Here is a 20,296-nt window from a genome sequence, read left to right as displayed (position 1 = left end):
TTATTTACCTGACTAATGTTAAACCTGAGTGTCCCCACTAGGGTTGTCTACTTGTTTTGTGTACTCTATCCGCTCCACCGAAAGGTTGGGGTCCATGTCTGTTACTGAGCGGATGGCTGCTGCTAGAAGCTGAAAAATAAGAAGGATGCTATATTATTGTAAAGCTTGTACAAATCAAATGGATTGTTTAATTCATAGACTTAAAATAATTTCTCTTTTAACTCTCAATTTTCATATCTATTTCAAGAATGTTCAAATTGTTATACACAGGAAGCAATGAAATACTGAACAATGCTGACAAAATAACATAGCTTCCGATTACATACTGCGTCGTGGTCAATGTCATCGTCTCCATCTTCTGTGATTATAACTTTCTTTTCCATTCGTGTCTCCACGATACCATTTGTCTCTGCTCTATACTGTAAGACGAGAAAACAAAACGTCAATAATTTGCTTACATCAATCACTAATTACGTAAACATTTCTAGATAAATTTATTTCAATTTTTAAAAATGGTAGAGTTTATCTATAGCATTCACCCCAATCTGAAGTAAACTAACTTCCTAGATAATCATCATATCTTTTGCCAGCTCTAAAATAACACTAAGTTTCTGGAAATCTTTATTGTTAAATTTTTGTTTTTCTTTTCTAAGAAGTAATCAATTTCTAGTTCATAATTTTCATTAATTCTCCAAAATAAATACACATTAGGAAATAATATAACAGATAAAGGGTCAGCCAACACAAATTTACAACACAGGTATGCTACAAAAGTGAAGTCTTGTTAGTCTTTAAATATACTCTATTTTTGGAAGTTAATTTTAAGAAATCAAATTTTCATCTCAATATTCTGCAAATTTGTTGTTTTAGTTTTCTGGTTACAAAATTATCCGGATTAACAAGACGTCACTGTAAAACAAAATTCAATAAACAGGACAGAGGTTCATTTGGCAAACATCACACCAGGTGCTGCAGGTAGTTCAGAACGGATTCGCACAAAGCATGATGATGTAGGTGTTTTGAAGATTTGTTTTATGCCCTAATTATATAAACAATTACAGGGACTGGGGGAAATTTGAAGTAAAATACTAAACAGTCTTCATAGAAATTTATCTATTTTTTTTTCAGTATTGTTTCTATTTCAGGGAAAATGATCAAAATGTTGTATACAAAGTGGATGACACCTTGTCCATGTAACAAGGATTCACATAAAAAGCAAGGAAGGCAGGCAAAAGCTTTGAAGCATGGAATCAAGCCACAGCAAAGATGATAGAGGACAATAATGACACAAGCTTTCATACATATAATACTTGCTGATCTCATTTAACAGTGTGATAAGTTTAGATTCTGAGATAGAATCTTCTGAAGAATATCTGGATAATCTGATTAAACACAACTATCTTGATAGCAGATTTATAGTCAGTGATTATCTTTTTCTCCCACACTTCACACATGTTTTCTCGTTTCTAAAAACAGAAACCTTTTTTGACAAGCTTTTATTCTGACAATGCCACCATCAAGTCATCTCTTTAGCAATGTTGTCACACGTATCATGCGCCCATGTGTGAGAGAAAACATCACTCACTCCCATGTGAGGCAAAGCCTCGTTCTTACCCTAACTTTACTAACATCACACAGAAGTGCTGACTATTAATCTTTTTCCATATATTAAATGTTTCCCCTTAAAATTTTCGACAAATGACTGAACATAATTTTTTCTCAATGGAATACTAATTAGAAAAAAATTATTTTGTGTCTTGAAAGTGTTCAGTTGGTATCTATCACACACTCATACTGATCAAATATTTTCAGGATCAATACTAAGCCTATACAAATATTCAATCATCTAATTCAATTCAACTGTCATGCAACTAATTTTGTCCATCATTCGATTCTTTCACTTTACTTGAGAGGGAACCTTTAAATTTGCTCTCTTCAGCAATTTCCCATACTTTAACAAGGAATTACTTTTCATTATAATGAAGTACATTGTATTAGGTCCAGCATAACTACTATGTTCTCAAAAATGGGGTTAGTATACAGTACAGGTACATATATAATTATGTACCTCTGAATTAAGAAAGTAAAATTATAGGTTTAATATTTCTGTTAATATACAAATTATATTATATACCGGGTACATATACATATTTACTTCCAGAACGTGACTGCAAAAGAGAGGGTGAGACAGGCCTATTGAGACTGGTTGAGATGGTTTTATATTTTTAAATATTGAGATTCATGCCCAACATATACAATGAATGTCGTGATATTCAGTAGTGACATGCCATATCATATAACTTTATATCATATTGATATGTATTACAATATAATCAACGACTTCATATCAAATCACCACCACACTATGAAAACTACCAGACAGACAGACAAGACAGAAACCTTTGGTAATGCATTCATAATCAACTAACATCCACAGTCCAAACAACAGGTGATGAACCAAAGTAACCAGCACAACAGGATTAGTAGTATGTATGGTAATGGGCCGGGCTTAATAGCATGCCAATCAAATCAATTGTAGCCGATTATTTAAGATACTAACTGTTGTTGTTTCACTAAGCTGTGTTCGTGTCGAATGTGACTGGGAACTTATCAATGTGATGTCCTCAATAGCCACCGGAACACCGTCTTTTTCGTAAGTGACTGTTCGCGTTTCTGTTTTTACTATGGGGACATTTGTGGTTGCTATAGGTGTCTCCTCAGTTTCTGGGTCATACTTCCTGCTCTCGGTAGCTACCGTGGGTGGCTGCAAGCACAACACAGGAGTCACCGTGTAAGCAAATCCCTCATCTTTATTGGGTGCGTATATCTAGCTACTAAAACTAACTACTGTTTGTCCGTCTAAACTGCCACAGTATCACCATCTCTTTGAGTGATGTGGCTATGACAAAATATTAAAGAAACAGCTGTAATCTAGCTACAGAAAAACTCCAAAATATCTAACAATAAATAAATCTATCTCACGATGATTATTCTAGAGAAAACGTATAATCATTAGAAAGATCATCAAGAGGTCATGACCTCTTCTGAATTAAGGATAATCTTGGCTATCACTCTGTTTTGAATATTTAACTGGTAACTTGAAATCTCATTTTTGTTGAATGATTCATGTGTGAACAAGATTTTAATCTTTATCAATTTAGTAACTAAAATATCTTGATCTTTGCAGAACAAGCATAACATAATTACATTTCCATTGAATTTTCTTAAGACAACTCGGACCCATCTTTAGCACTAAAATGGTCGGCTTTTGTAGCGACAAGTATATGTACGAGTCCACATCTTCATCAACAATTACCACTTTCGACTTTGATGAAAATACAAAACCTCAAACTGGTACAAATAATGAGCTAGAAACGTTCTACGGTTGCCTTCATTTTATTATGAAATACTTGAGATGTTTGAAGTTGACCAAACATCTCCAGAACTGAAGATACACAAGCCTTTTCTGATAGCCTACATAACATATATTTACTTCAAGTTAAAAAACAAACAATACGCATAAGTGCCAATATTACCAAAAATATAAAAGATCAATTCTCCAATATTCAAAGCAGATAAAAACTGAAGCAAAGTAGGAGAACAGTTGACTGTGCAGATGAAGAATGGCACTTGCTTTATTACACAAGGCCTGTGGTTGACAGTGCAGCAATGTGGACTGATGCATCATAAAGGGATAACCTTCTACCAAGTAAAAACACTTTCACTTTCCATATATATAACATGACCATCTTGGACTAATGGGGTCTAAGCAAAAATAAACTGTCATATGATGTAAGTATTGATTTAAGCTTACTTGCTTTGTTATCTCTAAGTCAATATAATAAAATCAGTTACTTTTTGTTTAGCTTTATTCTATATTTCAACATCTATATAGTATGAAGTTGCTATCTAAATTTTTTATGTTCACCTATCTTTTGTTCTGACGAGATTGCTGACTAGGGTGGAAGGCAGTTGTGACTGGGAGGGATACAACACACACATATAAAGGAATACATGTTAACGGTGGGAATAAATACTATGGTGACAGTGATAGAGCCAAACCAACACCAACGGTCCACACCAACACCAAACCTACAACCCAGGGGCCGTTACCCACCGTCGCTACAGGTTATACCCACGACTAGTAACACTAGTCATATATCAACATGGAGCACTTCTTCATTCCAAATAGTAATACAAATTTATACTCGATTACAATTTTTTAAATTATACCGTCAGGCTTACTCTAACTCTGATCATACAAATTCAATCCTTTTGTTATCAACTTAATGATAAATTATCATGACTGTTTGTCCTCCTGAACTGAAGTGCTGTTATAAAGCGTACTAACAAAGTACTTAGTTATGACCAATGAATGAAAGTTGTAAACCATTTCCATCTTATTCCCTCACCATCTCGCCTGAAGGCAGATATATAAAAGTAAATATAAAGGGTTCAAAGAAAATGTCTTACAAGAGATGCTAGTCTTTCTTCTTCCAATTGTAATCGTCTATCTTCTTCCTCCTTTTGTCTCTGTCTTTCTTCCTCAGCCATCTGGCTCAAGCGTGCACTCTTTGGAGCGACTGGTGGAGGCACTTTTTTACCCAGAGTTCCTTCCCCTTCTGAGTCGTTAGTTGCTGATGCAGGATCAAAAAATGGCATAGATGTGTCCTCGGTGCTTTGTTTCTGTCTTGTTTCCTGTTGATATATCAATAAATACTATAAATAATGGCAAAGACATCATCAAACTCGTCCAAACTTTTAGAATATTCTTTTCAGGACTAGAACCACTTTATAAGAAACAACATGAAACACTGGTTAGCTGTACTTTGTGTTTTTTCTCAGATTCATACTTGCCAACCTTTTGACATTTCCATGGGGGAGATTCCTCCCAATTCCAAACATAATGAAAGGGTATGTATATACCCCCAAGGGAAAACGAAAAATACAACACTTTAAGTTGGCATCTTCTAAGTTGTTCTTTCAGATGAAATGATTAGATCTCAGAATATAGGAATAGTTTAGAAAGTTTACTGGCTGAAAATGTTGAATTTAAGGGTCCAAAATCGGTAGTCTCCCTCCAAAATAGGAGGGATTTCAAAGTTACCTTTTTTACCCACTTCTATCCAGAAACAGTAGATTTATAGGGTAAAAAGTTAAAAACCAGCACCATTTAAATGTGAGTTGTAAAATGTGATATGTAATTGTTGTCAACTTTTCGAATAAACATTTTAGTTGGAATACAGTGTAAAATGATTGTTATGTAAATTTGGTTTGATATAGCAGGGTACAAATTATGAAGCTTTTAAAAAGTTAGCAATCAAACATTTCTTACATGTTTTACATAAACTTTTTAGGATGATAATTTTGATATTTGTCGGCAGACACAATCACTCGTTACCGATTTGATATCTCTGCCATGCTGACATGGCCATACTATGTCTACTGTGGGAATTGCATGCTTCATTGAACAATCAGCTCTACCTTGTATAAATTTGATTTTATATTTTTTTATATGTCAATGGGTTAGGTATCAAATTGTTATATTGACAGGAACAAGATTAAATTTATATACATAAACAATAAGTACATTGAATCATGCTCAATTCATCACTGTGGTCAATCACTGCCAACATATTGAGTTGTGGTACAGGCTCATACAAGCCATCTTTATCTAATCATATATGTCACGGTCATTGTTGCATGAATTTGAAATGTAAATCAATGAATAAAACAATACAGAAAGTTAAAACAATGTTCATGCAAGTGATCAATTTGGTGGTGTGACAAATAACAAAATTGGAACTATTGAGGAACAAAAGGTGTGATGAGTGGAACAGAAAGCTGTCATGCTTAAATGTTATGCTTCTACTTCTTTTAATCACAATTTCCATCTTATAAGAATAATATTTACTTAATTCTGATTTTCAAAAAAAAATCCTTACAAACAAGAAACATTAAGGAAAACTTCTCTTGTCGATTGACCAAAAAATTACACATTAAAAAAACGTGACTGATCTTTCACTTTGAACAAATACATGCTTTTCAATTTTTGTAATTTTTTCATACAATACATTCATTCCCAGATTGTAATTTATCTGTACATGCTTATTTCAATGACGCGCTATCTTGCAAAATTTGTTTTCATCATTACTCAATATTCATAACACATTTGCTGATAGACACATAATGCATTCAACGATTACAAACACTGACAAATCAACAAGGCCATTAGTTGACTATCCGGACCACGGTAGGACCTCCTAACCTAACATCAGTGTTAACTAGCATGACCTCGTCAAGGTCAGTATACAGGACTGTAAGGGTGCTGATATATGTATGTATATACTCACGGATTGCTCTTCCTGTGTAATGTCATTGGTCAAAATCATACCACAAATGAGATGTTTAAAAATTTATGTTATAATATATATATACCAGTAATCTCTTCCCTACCGGTGTTTTTATCAACTTGTTATAATATCTACAGCTAATTTGTGTTGTTCTAATTTCTACACACATGAAAACATTCAAAATGTTTTTCAATTGATTGAATTTTTCAAAATATTTGATTTAGTTACACATAATTGTGTTTTTAGTTTGTTGGTTCTTCACTACAAAATGTATTTAAATGAACCTGCAATTTGCGATACAGTAATTCACTGATCTTTCTTCAAAAGACACATACATAATAATAGACACACTATAGTGATCAATGATCATCACAATTTTCTATTGCATAAACAATCTTAAGAATTGCCAAGATACGATGAAATTTCTAAGGTAATTTATCGAGAATTTGTTTATAACTAGAGAAGTTTAGGGTTACTATGACTGAAATCTACCTCAAAGTTACTTGTTGGAATAAGCTTGTACATTTTTTGATCACATCAGGCGCTTGACAAAATGTGAAATGCACATCCACGATGTTTGGATACTTATATACTAACAGGCTTCATTTCAGGAACATTCCCTAATTTGAAGAAAGTCCTTAGCCTTACATTTTCCACAGGAAAGCATCACTGAGGCTAAGGAAAATTTCCTTAGCTTAAATTTTTCCTTAATAGTGCCTTCAAAAGCTATGGGAAAACAAAATTATGGAGCGTTCATCAAACTGATGCCAGATCTGGTGGAAGTTATATATTTACGAAGTTAACTTAACATTTTATATGTGCTATCAACAACAAAAAAATGTGTCAAACTGGAAACAAACATAAAATACATTGTTTATCGGTGAACAGATTTACGACTTGTGTGGACATCGTTTGACAGTTACTTACAGTAGATGGAGCTGTGACCGGCATAAACTGCATGCGACGGTCAATGGAGCCCTCCTTCCCATACGGCCAGTTACCCAGAGAAGTATCACCTCCTGTGCCTTCTGCGTCTAATCCTCCCTAAAACATAAATCAGTGTGTCAGGATTGATATTTACGCCCCAGAAATTTTCAATTAGGTCACCAATCTTGGGTTAGATAATAACAAAATGATTGGCTAATTTGAAGCAACGCTGTAGCACAGCTGTGTTGTAAATTTGATGACATTCAAGTTCCTATCCCAAGTACTCAAGTTATATAGTACAAGTTGTTTAAAACCTGTTTTTCCCAGAATTTTCACTGTTCGAGAAATTGTCTTTAATATTTGAAAATATTTCTATGAAAATGTTGCAAATTCCTTTGCAGTTAACCATATCTTCATTGTTTCATAGTAAAAAATCCAACAATTAACTCCAAAATATCTTCAGAAGCCATTTGATTTTAACATACATGACATCATACATAAATGCGTTGATGGGCTGATCTAGCTAAACACAGACTTTATATAATTATGATATACACTATGAGTTAGTGACATGCTGATATGGTCCATACATAGTGTAGTTCATCATGCTATGATGTGTCCAATGATGTGTGTATATATAATATCATTATAAATGACGTTCTGAATAATGAAATACCAAAGTTATGATACATTGAAACATTATCTCGAATAACACTTAAATATGAACATATTTCCTCTGTGTAATAGCAGTAAAACTCAACATTATAGTGGACACATGTTAATTCTGACTAGAATATATACAGGATAACTACTTCATGGACATCTAAGAGAGATATATCCCCTTCCTTTCGTTTGAGCAGGCGATCACGGCCTAGTGTAATTATCATGATTCCCTGCCTAGTAACCTAGAGTCTGGTATCACCCAGTTCACCTCTAGTACTCGTGGATGAATTATACTCTAGTATCTTTGAGATGGAAAATACACAGATTTTCTGGAATACATTTTTTTCAAATCAAGATGCAATTAAATGTCATGCTGTTGTACAATTATTTCAATTACAAACATATTCAACGTATTATCACATGCTCAGTTATAATTAACCACAATTATATAAATGTTGTCTACATCAAATCTGTATCATCACACGATGAAATATACACTACCAAATTATTTCAACATTCCACAATTAATAAACATTCAACAAATGTACATACTTAAGTTTGCTTTGTTAAGCAACTACATTTAGTAATCTACTGTCAAATTCAGATGCAAAAAAAGGTAAGCATTGATTTTAATAGTTGCAGAAAGAGTTTATGAGAATCAACAGGTTTGTGCAAGCTTAACTTTTATTTTTTGTTTTCCCATTTTTATTAGTCAGCTTTCCTAACCACTATATACCTGCCTTTCAACATCCAGTGCCAAACCCAACAGCCACAAAAAAAGCCTTTCGCACAAGTGCATATGAATGAAACAACAAACCTCCAGTCTCTCTTGTTAATTAGATAACCCACCTAACTCAACTTTTCACTCCAATATTCAAAATACCCAACCTGTCCCAAGAAGACCCAACCATACCCCTATTTCCATCAAAGGACTCATTATCAAAAAAACCCATTTTGACTAAGTTTTATTCATGTACATGTAATTGAAAACTTGTATGAAGTTAAATAAACAAAACATCCTCGTTTTCTCCTAAGTACACACTCTTACCATGTAAAGACAAATGTACTTAAGTACTGGGGCAGTATGTGTTCAGTTTGGTTAGCTTAATTCTTCAATTCAAAGTATTAAATTGTTTCAGAATTAAAATCAGATTTTTTTGTTTTTATAGCAGATGTAGAGTCAATACTGATTGTTCCTTGTCTTAGCGTTATTGTTTTGATTTCTTTCCCATGCAGATGTAATTTTGATTTTCAGCATTCTTTTGACCAGACTTTTAACAATGTCACCCTCAGCTTCTATTTTTATTGTAAGTTGTTTAAAACACAGCAATACTGGTCATGTCCCAACAGGTCATGAAATAATCATGGTGCAATAGATACAAAATAAACAGAAAAAAGACATAATAAATTTGCTTCATGAACAGAAAGCACAAAAAGAAAAATCACAAGTTTGTAAAGTACACAGTATAGTAAAGAATATACACATGCCTCTAACTATAATTAGAACACTATCATCGGGTAATCATATCATACACATTAGATCCAAGACACAATTATCTACATTGTCATTTACACATGTGCATCATCATCAGTCTCACATCTACTACAGGTTTGTGTGCACAGACAACATTATTAATCTAGATGCAGTTAAATCTGTGTGCTACCGACATCTCAAACAAAACTGATACGAAATCACCATTGGTGATGGAATTAGTTCCAAGTTCACCGAAATCACACCACAAAATCGTGATGATATTGCAGGGAAATTGGTGCAGAAATCAGGTCCAGTAGCAGTTAGATGACCTGCGTGCTGCCGAAATCGAATATCAAGATATCAATCAAAATCGGTGAAGAAATCATACGGTAAATCAACAATGGAAAAGGACCAGGCAGGGTGTTTGTATTGGACAGGGACATGCACGAAGGTGTGTAAGGGCCAAACCTCGGTACTCAACCCCTCCGAAAACTCGGCCAGGGGAGCGCGTGGCTCATGTGGGAAGTGTTCCCCCTCTGAACTGCTAGCCGACGAAGATGATGAGGATTTTGCTGATGAGGTTGACATAGACCTAGGCTTGTCACTTTCTATAGGCTGAAGGAGAACGAAGTGGGCCATTTATAGTTCAAAGTTACTTTATTCACTTCTTTCTACCAGGATGATTACCTTTGTTACATCAAATGAACTACACCACATCTTGTACCAATACATCTGTATACTATTAACTGAAATTTAACTTCATATTATTTCAGTGGTGTTTTTTGACGTTTTACTTCCCTCCCCCCTCCTGGAATATTTACAAATAGCAAAGCTATAATTTGATGAAAGTTAATGTAAATTCCAAATTTTAATACATCATAGTAGTGATCAAAGCTATACAAAACATACGACAATTTTTTATCAACTCTTCCCATCCATGTCAATATCTACAATCTAAACATAATGCCAAAACCCTGGAACAAAAACAATATATATGGAAAATGAAAGTAAACAAAAATTTCAACCATTTCCAGTAACAAGATAACAAACAGGCCTGGTTGTTAGAAGCACTGTTAGCTTGATGGAAAATATCCTTTTTAAATATTTTCAAATTCAATATCATTTATAGTCAAAATTGCTTGTGTCAAGATTTTAAGTGGTAACCTTATTATAAAGACGATTAAAACGGTATAATTTCATTCAGTTAAAATAGAATATATCCTGAAAACCTGAATTAATAGGTTGTTAAGTTAACAGCGCTCTGAACAAGGCCCAGCATGATAGCAAACAGAAACAAATCTATAAATCAAACAGCATAGTATAGATATGTATTTCAAACAGCAAAATATTTCATATCAATAGAATCAACCAATGAAATAAAACAGTACGAATCCAGGAAACAAAAATTGTTTATAATAATAAAAGACAGTCTGTAACACATGCGTCTGAAATTGAAAGAAAACTGTAGTATATTTCTTGTTAGTAAAAGACAACAAAGGAGCCTGGAAATGAGTTAATATCTGTAGGGCAACACATTACCATTATGATAGTAGATAGTCGACGGTGGTATCAACAGATCAAGAAAACACATTCCAATTATGTGTTCCTCCATATTTGGTTAAGACAACCTTCTTTGACGCACGATTAGTGACATGGTATCTTGATTTATACACAAGTTTTCAAAACTTTCTCCTTATGAAAAAAACATGCTTTTTTATATGGACTCAAAATTTGATCTACATTCAAACACATACATAACTACACGAAATTAAAGTATATTTTAGGTTAACTGCTTCTTATATTTTTCAATATCTTTACTTCTGAACTACATCTAACAGAGGCAAGAACAGGGATCCTCCTTGTTAAAATTTTAGGGTTTAACACCATGCCACCTCTGGATAAAAACTAGGAAATAGCTCGCAGGTAAGATTTGGACAATGTTCCCAAGCTGGGAGATCCAGAAAACCCCTACATCCACAAACATCAACTTAAGATGGCTGCAAGCATTGGAGACGTCATGCCTTAATAAGGAAAGCAGGTCAAACCTTGGCTGCTGCAGCAGCTTGCCTCTCTTTCATCTCAGCGAAACCGGGCAATGCCCATCCTAGGCCGACGCCCCTCTGAAATACAACTTATATGTTAGTAACTGTTGCCTTAAGACATTGAAACCGTCACCTGAATGAAATAATAAAATTAATCCTGGACAAGGAACAAATTAAGATACAACAAAATATATCTTTATAAGCAAAATATTTCTGAAGGTTTGAAAGAGGTATTAGAATAAAATAATAATCATAGAATAGGTAGAAAATCCGTGAGAAATAGATACGATATGTGTTCAACATTTAAGATACAGGTTAAGTGGATTTACCAAAAGTTATTTCTGTACAAGACTATAAGAGTGATATTGATCTGAGATGTGAGAACATTATTTATGTTTTATATTTTAGAAATTAAGCCTCAATCCTGGATATAATGAGGATATATCATGCCAGATACTTTCTCTTTGATATTATAAACACTATAGACAATAACTTGTAAGTATGATGTGATGGAGACAGTTGTTTTAGTACTGTACACAAGTCAATAAGACAGATAGATAAAGTAGTCATAACAACACTGACAGCTAGGATTTAACATGCTGTTAAGTTATAGGGAAACTTATGGCCACAAGCTTTACTGGATGTGTTCATCAATTTTACATGCTGTATGATGTTGTTTCCCTTCCAAGTACTGAATCCTGTGGGACAAGTTGTAATCTTAAGTGTTGGTTCAATTTCCAGTAACAATATATTTCTGAGGGGTGTACTTACAATCAATGTCATGATAAAGTGACCTCATTATGTGTTTCCCTGTGTACAGTAAATGTAAAAGTACCTTGTTCATAACAACCCAAGCATTGTCTAATTTGTTATTTATTATGTTTAGGAAAATTAGAAAGATATATATTGGAAAATTCTTTTGATGAAAAAGTACCTTGGTCATAACAATTCAAGCTTTGTCAAGTTACATATTTGTCATGTTTAGAAAAATTGGAAAGATAGATTGGAGAATATTTTTGGTGTGATTTATTGTAGCAGGGATGTTTCGTTTCATATTTAGTGTACTAGTCGTCAATCAGAAATTGAAAAATTCTACAAGCCTGGCCATTATTTTCATAGTAAATATTGAACATTAATTTACTATCCATGGACATTAGGAGAGTACAAGATACCTTTTAGTACATGCTGTTTGTTACACATGATGTTAAATGATATGAAATAAAAATTAAGAAAGATAATATGTTTGACATACAGTAATCAGAATGTTTAAGTGTTAGGGAAAAGAAGAAACGATTTGAAATGAAGAGAAAGAAAACCGATGAGAACATGATTCCTTATGAGTAACAGCACAACATTAAAAGAAGTTGACACTTGTTAGATTCTAGAGAGTAGTAGACAGGATGTCTGAAAGTACTTTAGTTATATATAGTTAACACAGTAAGGCATGATGGAGCAATCACACAGTTTTCTATACTAATTCTGAAAAGGAATCATGACCAATATGATCAGCACACACATAACAAGTCATTCAGTAGGGCTGCAGTCAGCAGGCAGAGAACAGAAAGGAGGCAACCTGCTGTGGACTAACTTTGGCCTCATCTGTTTCTTCTGGCTTTGGCTCCTAGAAAAATAAAGAAACAATCAACATGCCGACCTATGAAAGAAGAAATCCTCATAGTTAAATAAGACTGATAGAAAATGATTATACACTTAACATTAGATCTGATGATCACTGGTATTGATATCTAAAATCTCAGAAGCATGGCTAGTCTTGGAAAAAACTTCCATTGAAAGCAACATAAACATAATTAAAATCCTAATGAGCCCATTAATTAAAGTAAAGAAATGACCATGGTACATGAAAGCTGTGAGATTGCAATAATTCACTGCCCAATCTGAAGACATTAAGGAGACAGACACTAAAAAGCAATAACAACCTCTGGCTCCTGCTGCTCCACGGTAACCAAGGGTTCTGTTGGCATCTCCTCTGCAGGGGCCTCTTCTACCTCTTCCTGGTCACTGTCTGCCTTATTAGCTCCAATAAAGCTAAAACAACCAGTTGTGCTGTCCTTCTTTTTGTCTTCTTTTTTAGGTTTTTCTTTTTTCTCTTTCTTCTTCTTTTTCTCTTTTTTGGCTTTTTTGTCCTTTTTCGTCTCGGTCACAATTTCCACTTCTTCTTTTTCATCTTTTGTTTCCTGAACTGTTTCCTCAGCAACAACCTCAGATGTTGTAGCTACTGCTGGAGCTTGGTCCCCTATGTGTTCCTTTGTTTCCTCTTTGTCCTCTGTCACTTCCTCCTCCTCCTCCTTGCCCCTCCTCTGTTCAAGGGCAGCAGCCAGCTCAATCTGTACCGGGTCGACCTTCACCTCTGTCTCTTCCTTTTCCTCCTCTTTATTCTCTCCCTCCTCCTCCTTCTTCTCTGTAGTGGCCCCATCAGCTTTTGCTTTCTTTTCTTCCTTCTCTTTCTTCTTCTTTTCTTTTTCAAGTCTCTTTTGTTCTTCCTTTTCATCTTTCTCCTTCTTTTTCCTCTCTTTTTCAAGTCTTTTCTGTTCTTCTTTTTCTTTTTTCTTTTCCTCCTTTTCTTTCTTGATTCGTTCCTTTTCTTTCTGTTTTCTTTCCTTTTCCTGCTTCTTGAGCTCATTCTTATCAACTTTGACCTCTTCCTCTTTGTGTTCTGCTACACTACTTGGACCAGCCTCTGCCTGGTCCTTGGGCTGATTCTCTGCCTCTTCATTAGTTACTACCACTGGGAGGATTATTTCCCCTTTGACAACCTCATGGATATCCTCATCTGCAGTTATCACGACTTCCTGGTTTTGTTGCTGGACTGGAGGGGTGTCTTCCTGCCTCATACGTTCTTCTGTGTTGTGTGATGGGGATTCAACTGGTACCACTGTCTCTACAATAGACTCTACCACTTCGGTGACTTTAGGGTCAGGTTGTACCTCTACACTCAAACTCTTCTCCATAACAATGGGCTCCTCTACAGTGGAATCCTCAACAACAGTTTCCACACAAACCTCTGGTGATATAGCAACTTCCTCTTTTGCAGGAGATTCTTGTACAGCCACAGACACAGTTTGTTCTTCCTCTCTGGTCTCTGCCACAATGACCTGATCATTTGTGACCTGAACAATCATTGCATCTTTTGACACCACAGCTTCTTCAGAAGGAACTGTATCCTCTTTTGTTACTGAATCTGCCTCAATCTTCTGTGTATGTTCTGTTTCTGATTCGAAAACTTCATCCTCAATATTTTCATCAGGAATAATTTGTTCAGACTTCTTCACACTTGCCACAACTACAGCCGGTGTTTCCACTTCTACCTTTGCTTCATCTTTTATCTCACTGACATTGACTTCTGTTTCTTTGACAACTTCTTGGTCAGTGACCTCAAAGTCTTCTCCAATTTTGACCTCTGTTTCAGTCTCCTTGACAACCTCCATGACAATTTGCTCCTCCTCTTCCTCAGGCTCAGGAGGGGCAGCCGAAATAATGATGGTGGGGGAAGTCATGGGGGTCTCCTCCTTAACAACTTTGGTGGTCTCTGCCTCAATTGGAGTACACTGATCTAGAAACTTCACTTCTTTTTTTTTCTCGTTTTTGTTGTCACTGTCTCTGCGGGATTCATTAGGGACGGGGTCTACACTACTTCCCTGATCCTCAGCTCCTTTAGTGTTGGTTTCCTGGTAAACATAGAGCAAAGGTCACACATTGAGTGACATCCCTGGTCATTGGTTAGTCATCAGTGGTGGCCATGCTGCAGGTCTATATCATTGGTGCTGTCATGCTGGGGAACTCTAATATGGCAAACAGTTCATGTCACACTGCCATGCCAAGGTAGCCTTGACCTCTGGAGGTCAATTGTTTTTTATTCATCAAGTCGTCATTCTCAGCCATGCTGGGGTGGTAGTAATTGGACAAACAGTTGGTCAGTCATGATTTGAGGTGTTCATGCTGAGGGACTGTACACCAGCAATCTACTTCCTGGTCAACCACTCGACACAAGTGTCTGTTCAGTCATTGGTATATGATTACACACACTTAGTATCTACTGGAATTCATAATGCAGTTCAACAATGCAATATTTCCTTTCCACTCCTACAGACGTCATACGGAGGGGTGAGTAGCCGTGGGTAGCATTTCCATCATACAATCAATGATCTCCTTTGGGGTACATATTGCCATGCCATTCAACAACTGGTGATCTAAACAGGAGTCTCAGAGTCATGCTGTGTTAACACTTACAGTGGTACAACATATACACACATTTAATATGCTTAATATGTAGTTAGAATAAGTATGTCGTAAAAACAATTTCAAATTCACTTTCCTCCTGTACCTTCCCTGGTACATCCAAACCATGCACTGGCAAACAGGGAGGTTCCTAGTTTTAATTTGGAATGTATGCATCCAACATTATGAAAAGTATTCCATTTGAGGTCTCAGATATAACATTAAACCTCCACATGTCTGGTTTTCTAGTTTTGACCACATGCACTGGAGTTAATTATCAGCGGGGTTCAATTACGCATGGCAATCTTTATAAATGATTCCAACACAGACTTGTTTGTACGACCAAATTTAAACCTTAGATTATAAGTGAATGTGCCATGCTGCCTCCAGGGCTAAAAAATGTCTCATAATAAATTGATCTCAATTATAAACATTTCATATTTTGTTCCTCTGCCAAAGCTCAAGTCTTAAGCTCAAACGCATTGCTCCTGAACGGGTGGTATATTAATGCATGCTTTCATCACATTTAGTCAAACCTATTCATGCTACCAATATTGGGCTAGTGCTGCTACTTTTCAAAAAATTTGTATGCTAAATAATAAATGGTCAGTTTTTCAACTGCTGTAATATATTATAAATAGCTTAAATGCATTGAAAACAACATCTCATATATATAATAAATCCATGCAACAAAGCTTTTTTACGACTTGAATGCTGAAATAAAGAAAAAATCATTAGTGGGGTACTAAGTACATAATCCTCCTTCACAACATAAACAGTTAGTGTAACCTGTGTAAACTGAACCTCCGTATTCCAACATCTTGTCTACTCTGAACAGAAAGACGATAAGTCACTGCAGTGTTCAGTTTAGACTGGTTTTAATCCTGTAATTAAAATATAACTTAACAACTTTCCTTCACATCATCATTCCCGACTTTCAATCCCAAAAGACAAAACAAAATCAAACCAGCCAATTAAACCTTAATGTGTCTGAACCTCTTTGTTCACCACCAGTGACCTGATGTAACAGTTTAGCACACCATACAGGACTAAAATTAACCCCAAGTACTATTTTGTTTAAAAGAACAACCACATGTTCTAAACAAATAGACTAACGACAACTGGATATTTTGGGACATATTTTATATTAAAAGCATGCTTTAAGCCAATCGAAAGGCAAAAAAGGAAATAAAATACAAAAAATTGTCCTCATTCATAGAAAAACCCACCATCACCATGTAATATATTATATTGCATTATAATACATTAAGCAGGTATGTAAAAATGCTGCATTTTGTTTAGTAGGTATACACCTTCTACTCTTCAGGAAATATAATTCAGATTTAAAAAAAAATAAAATAAATTGTCATGCTAAATGAAACTATTTTCATGTTAGAATAAGAATAAACAGAATTAAGTTTGTAATGTAATGTTAGTTAATAAAGCTAACACTATCATATTTTCTGTTCAAGATATATGCTAATACTGAATCTTTTTTTGCATATTTCATAATTACAAACCAAAAACCTCTTTTCCATGCATTTTTTCCCCTATTCTAATCTCTTAAAATTGTGAGCTTCCATTAATTTTTTTCCTGAATTGTTAACTATTTCTTGAAGAATTGTATTTAAATGCAATTTCTGTTTTGCTTCTTAGTCTTCCTTTTTAAATGTTAAAGATAAATCCTGCAAAAGCTTTGGGGGAAGAAGATAGGTTATACACACGTTTCTATCTGGAAGCCACCTTGTCCCAGAGAGGAAGGGAAAAGCAAATAATCTGTACATTATCCATCACACAGGATCTAGTGCACACCTCGAATGTACTGAAGTGTCTGGAACCATTAGTGCTTGTACATCTAGAAGATATTTTGCACTATATTTGCCAATGAATATACATTGTCAAGCAGATAACTGACAAGATTAATCTGTTGGTTTTTTCAAGCAGATATTTGGCAAAGATTAACCTGCAAGTTGAAGTTGCCCTCCGGTGTTGGTGGTTCTACATTGACTTCAGGGGGAGGTGGGCCAGTCGGTGACGAAGGCTCACTGCCCGAGTGCCGATTTTTGGAGTCCTTTCGTTTTCGTCCCAGAAACCCTCTCCCCTTCTTGTCCTTATTCTTATCTTTATCCTTGTCTTTCTTATCTTTTTTGTCTTTTCCACCCTTTTTGCCCTTCCCGCCAGGAGAAACAGGTTCTTCAACTTCCACATCATGTTTGTCTTTGTCATCAAGGTCATGTTTGTCTTTGTCATCAAGGTCATGTTTGTCTTTGTCACCAAGGTCATGTTTGTCTTTGTCATCAAGGTCATGTTTGTCCGTGTCATGTTTACCTTTATCGTCAGGAACATTCTTATCCTTATCATCCTGTTTGTCTTTGTCGTCATGTTCATTCTTCTTATCATCATGTTTATCTTTCTTGCTCTTTTTGCCCTTTTTGTCTTTCCAGCCAGGAGAAAGGTCATGTTTGTCTTTGTCGTCAAGGTCATGTTTGTCCTTTTTGTCTTTCTTGCTCTTTTTCCCCTTCTTTCCCTTCCCACCAGGAGATACAGGCTCCTCCAGGTTAACTTTATCCTGGTCATCAAGTTCAGGAGTTTTCTTATCCTCATTTTCTCCGTCAATATCCTTATTCTTCTCATTTTCCTGTTTTTAATTTTTCAGGAAATTGGTATTTGAATTAATCTATAATTTAACAAATACTTTTAAATCTAATATATTAAAACTCTATAATTTTTCAAACCCAGCCTTTTGTTTTTGATAGAATCCATGTCTTTAATTGAATACCACAACAATTTTTTTTCTTGAAACAGTAACAAGTTACTGTTCGAATCTTTATACTATTTTAACATCTTTTATGACATTTTCTTCAAATGAACTATAACAATTCTTATTTCAGTGGTATACATAGTAATTATTGAGTAATATGGAATGTAGCAAATGATTATTACAGTTTGCTGGAGTTGGATCTTTTCTGGGTCTCCACCCTCAGGAGGAGGTACAGCAAACACCATTCCCTCCTGTGTAAGCAAGTAGGAAAATATACTCTATTCAACAACCAGTTCTTAAACCTCTTTGTGATGAATGAAGGTCAACAGCAAGACACAATTTAGCAAATTAACATTGGATTAATTATCGTTAAAAAAAATTAAATCTAGATAGCAACTTTTTAACAAACTACATCTAATGTTTCTTAAAAAGCAATAATAACTTAAGTACTTAATTGAAGTAAAATTGTAAAATAAATGATCAATCAATTGATGCTGATAAAGATCCAAGACCCTTTCACTTTAATTGCAGAATCACAATAGTAATTTTGAATCTGATATCAATATAAAAGTGATTTTAGATTCCCTATGTGGACATGTTGATGCGGTCGTAATGTCAAGAATGGGGACACTTTGTTTGCCAGCCAACTTTTAAGTACCACAGTAAAAGAGAAAGGTTTCATTCAAATTTAAATGGCATTAAATATTTCACAAATCATGAAAAATTTCATTGTGTTTATATTTCGGACTTTTTTTCTAAATTTAACAACATGAAAGTTCAGTACTTGTTTTAAAAAAAAGGAACAAAGTTTAAAAAAACCAAAAAAACTTGTGTTTTAAACCCCATCACCAAACAGTAATTCTGTATGAAAACCACCACACTTCAGGATATTATTCACCATATAAATGACATCAAACAATGATTTGTGAGACTGATTACGTAGCTTGTAAACATGATCAATGTCCAAAACCACACCATTTTGGATTAAACAACAGCCACAAACTGACCCATACCACACACATAATGGACAACCACTTCCAGCTTTAACCACTGATTTACATATCCTTTAAAGAGCTTTATCTGACCTTATCCAATTAAGGAACAAAGAGTGTGAAAAATTATATAAATACACACATCCAGTGTTAAAAGATAACAAAAGATTTTGTGAAAATCGGCATTCAAAAAAATAAAGTATAGATCAGCCAAACAAATCATAAAATTATGAAGAAAACACAAATTATATGAAAACTTGCAAACAAGTTAACAAATGTTTATTTTCTACAACTGAAATAAGATATTCTGAAAAAAAAGAGAGTTTAACATTTAATGTTTTGGGAAAAACCTTCATTTTGTCAAAACTCACCCTTGGTAGTGTTGCAGCGTCACTGTAGCCGTCTCCTGGTGCGTCTTCCGTAGCAACCCCTTCACCCTACAATCACCAGACATGTACATTTAACTGTCACAGCACGTTCAAATCTTCATATCTATTACTTAGCAATTTTTAGGCAGTGATATGTTTTTTCACAAGCAAGCGGTATGTTTAATTTCAGAATTTTAATTTCTAAACTATGGCAGGCAAAGTGTAAGGTTGTACACAAAAAAATAATCCATTTATGATTAACATTGTAATCTTATAATTACAACCAATCGCAATAAAACATGGATATACAAGGCAAAAAATTACTGGTGTGTTCAGATTTATTACCAAATAATATTAAAAGAGTAGGTAGACAGGTTAATTATTTTTATCTTGAAAGATATTTGCATTGATTGTAAAGACATGTAGAGATATTTACATTGTTTGTAAAGACATGTAGAGATATTTGCATTGTTTGTAAAG

The 20,296-nt window shown here is 34.7% G+C and overlaps 1 protein-coding gene across 8 annotated transcripts; it reads right to left on the bottom strand.

The window, feature by feature from the left end:
• Positions 1-10: 10 nt before the first annotated feature.
• LOC110443947 (glutamic acid-rich protein-like) lies at positions 11-19,914 on the bottom strand. 8 transcript variants are annotated; one of them, XM_021488398.1, is made up of 13 exons: positions 19,820-19,914; positions 18,639-18,707; positions 17,659-18,333; positions 13,397-15,145; positions 13,033-13,080; positions 11,463-11,537; positions 9,886-10,032; positions 7,281-7,397; positions 6,354-6,365; positions 4,474-4,698; positions 2,561-2,764; positions 327-419; positions 11-129 (listed from the first exon to the last, which is right to left on the bottom strand). In XM_021488398.1, exons 2-13 carry the CDS (start codon positions 18,699-18,701, stop codon positions 19-21), a joined length of 3,519 nt encoding a protein of 1,172 aa, XP_021344073.1. In that variant the 5' UTR covers positions 18,702-18,707; positions 19,820-19,914; the 3' UTR covers positions 11-18. The 8 variants fall into 8 exon arrangements, with proteins under 8 accessions (XP_021344073.1, XP_021344076.1, XP_021344080.1 ...); XM_021488401.1 differs by having other exon boundaries at positions 13,048-13,080; XM_021488405.1 differs by lacking the exon at positions 2,561-2,764.
• Positions 19,915-20,296: the final 382 nt, after the last annotated feature.

This window comes from Mizuhopecten yessoensis, unplaced genomic scaffold (genome assembly GCF_002113885.1).
Source record: "Mizuhopecten yessoensis strain PY_sf001 unplaced genomic scaffold, ASM211388v2 unmap_36194496, whole genome shotgun sequence".
Taxonomy (NCBI): Eukaryota; Metazoa; Mollusca; class Bivalvia; order Pectinida; family Pectinidae; genus Mizuhopecten; species Mizuhopecten yessoensis.
The sequence above is the reverse complement of the archived record's forward strand: the minus strand, read 5'-3'. Positions and strand labels throughout refer to the sequence as shown.

Excerpts from the sequence above, each read along its gene's own strand:
- LOC110443947 (XM_021488398.1), bottom strand. The coding sequence starts at position 18,701 with ATGGTGTTTGCTGTACCTCCTCCTGAGGGTGGAGACCCAGAAAAGATC. Across the intron at positions 7,398-9,885 it reads CGGAGGGGTTGAGTACCGAG|GGAGGATTAGACGCAGAAGG; the intron begins GTTTGGCCCTTA and ends TTTATGTTTTAG. Across the intron at positions 420-2,560 it reads AGCTTAGTGAAACAACAACA|TATAGAGCAGAGACAAATGG; the intron begins GTTAGTATCTTA and ends CTCGTCTTACAG.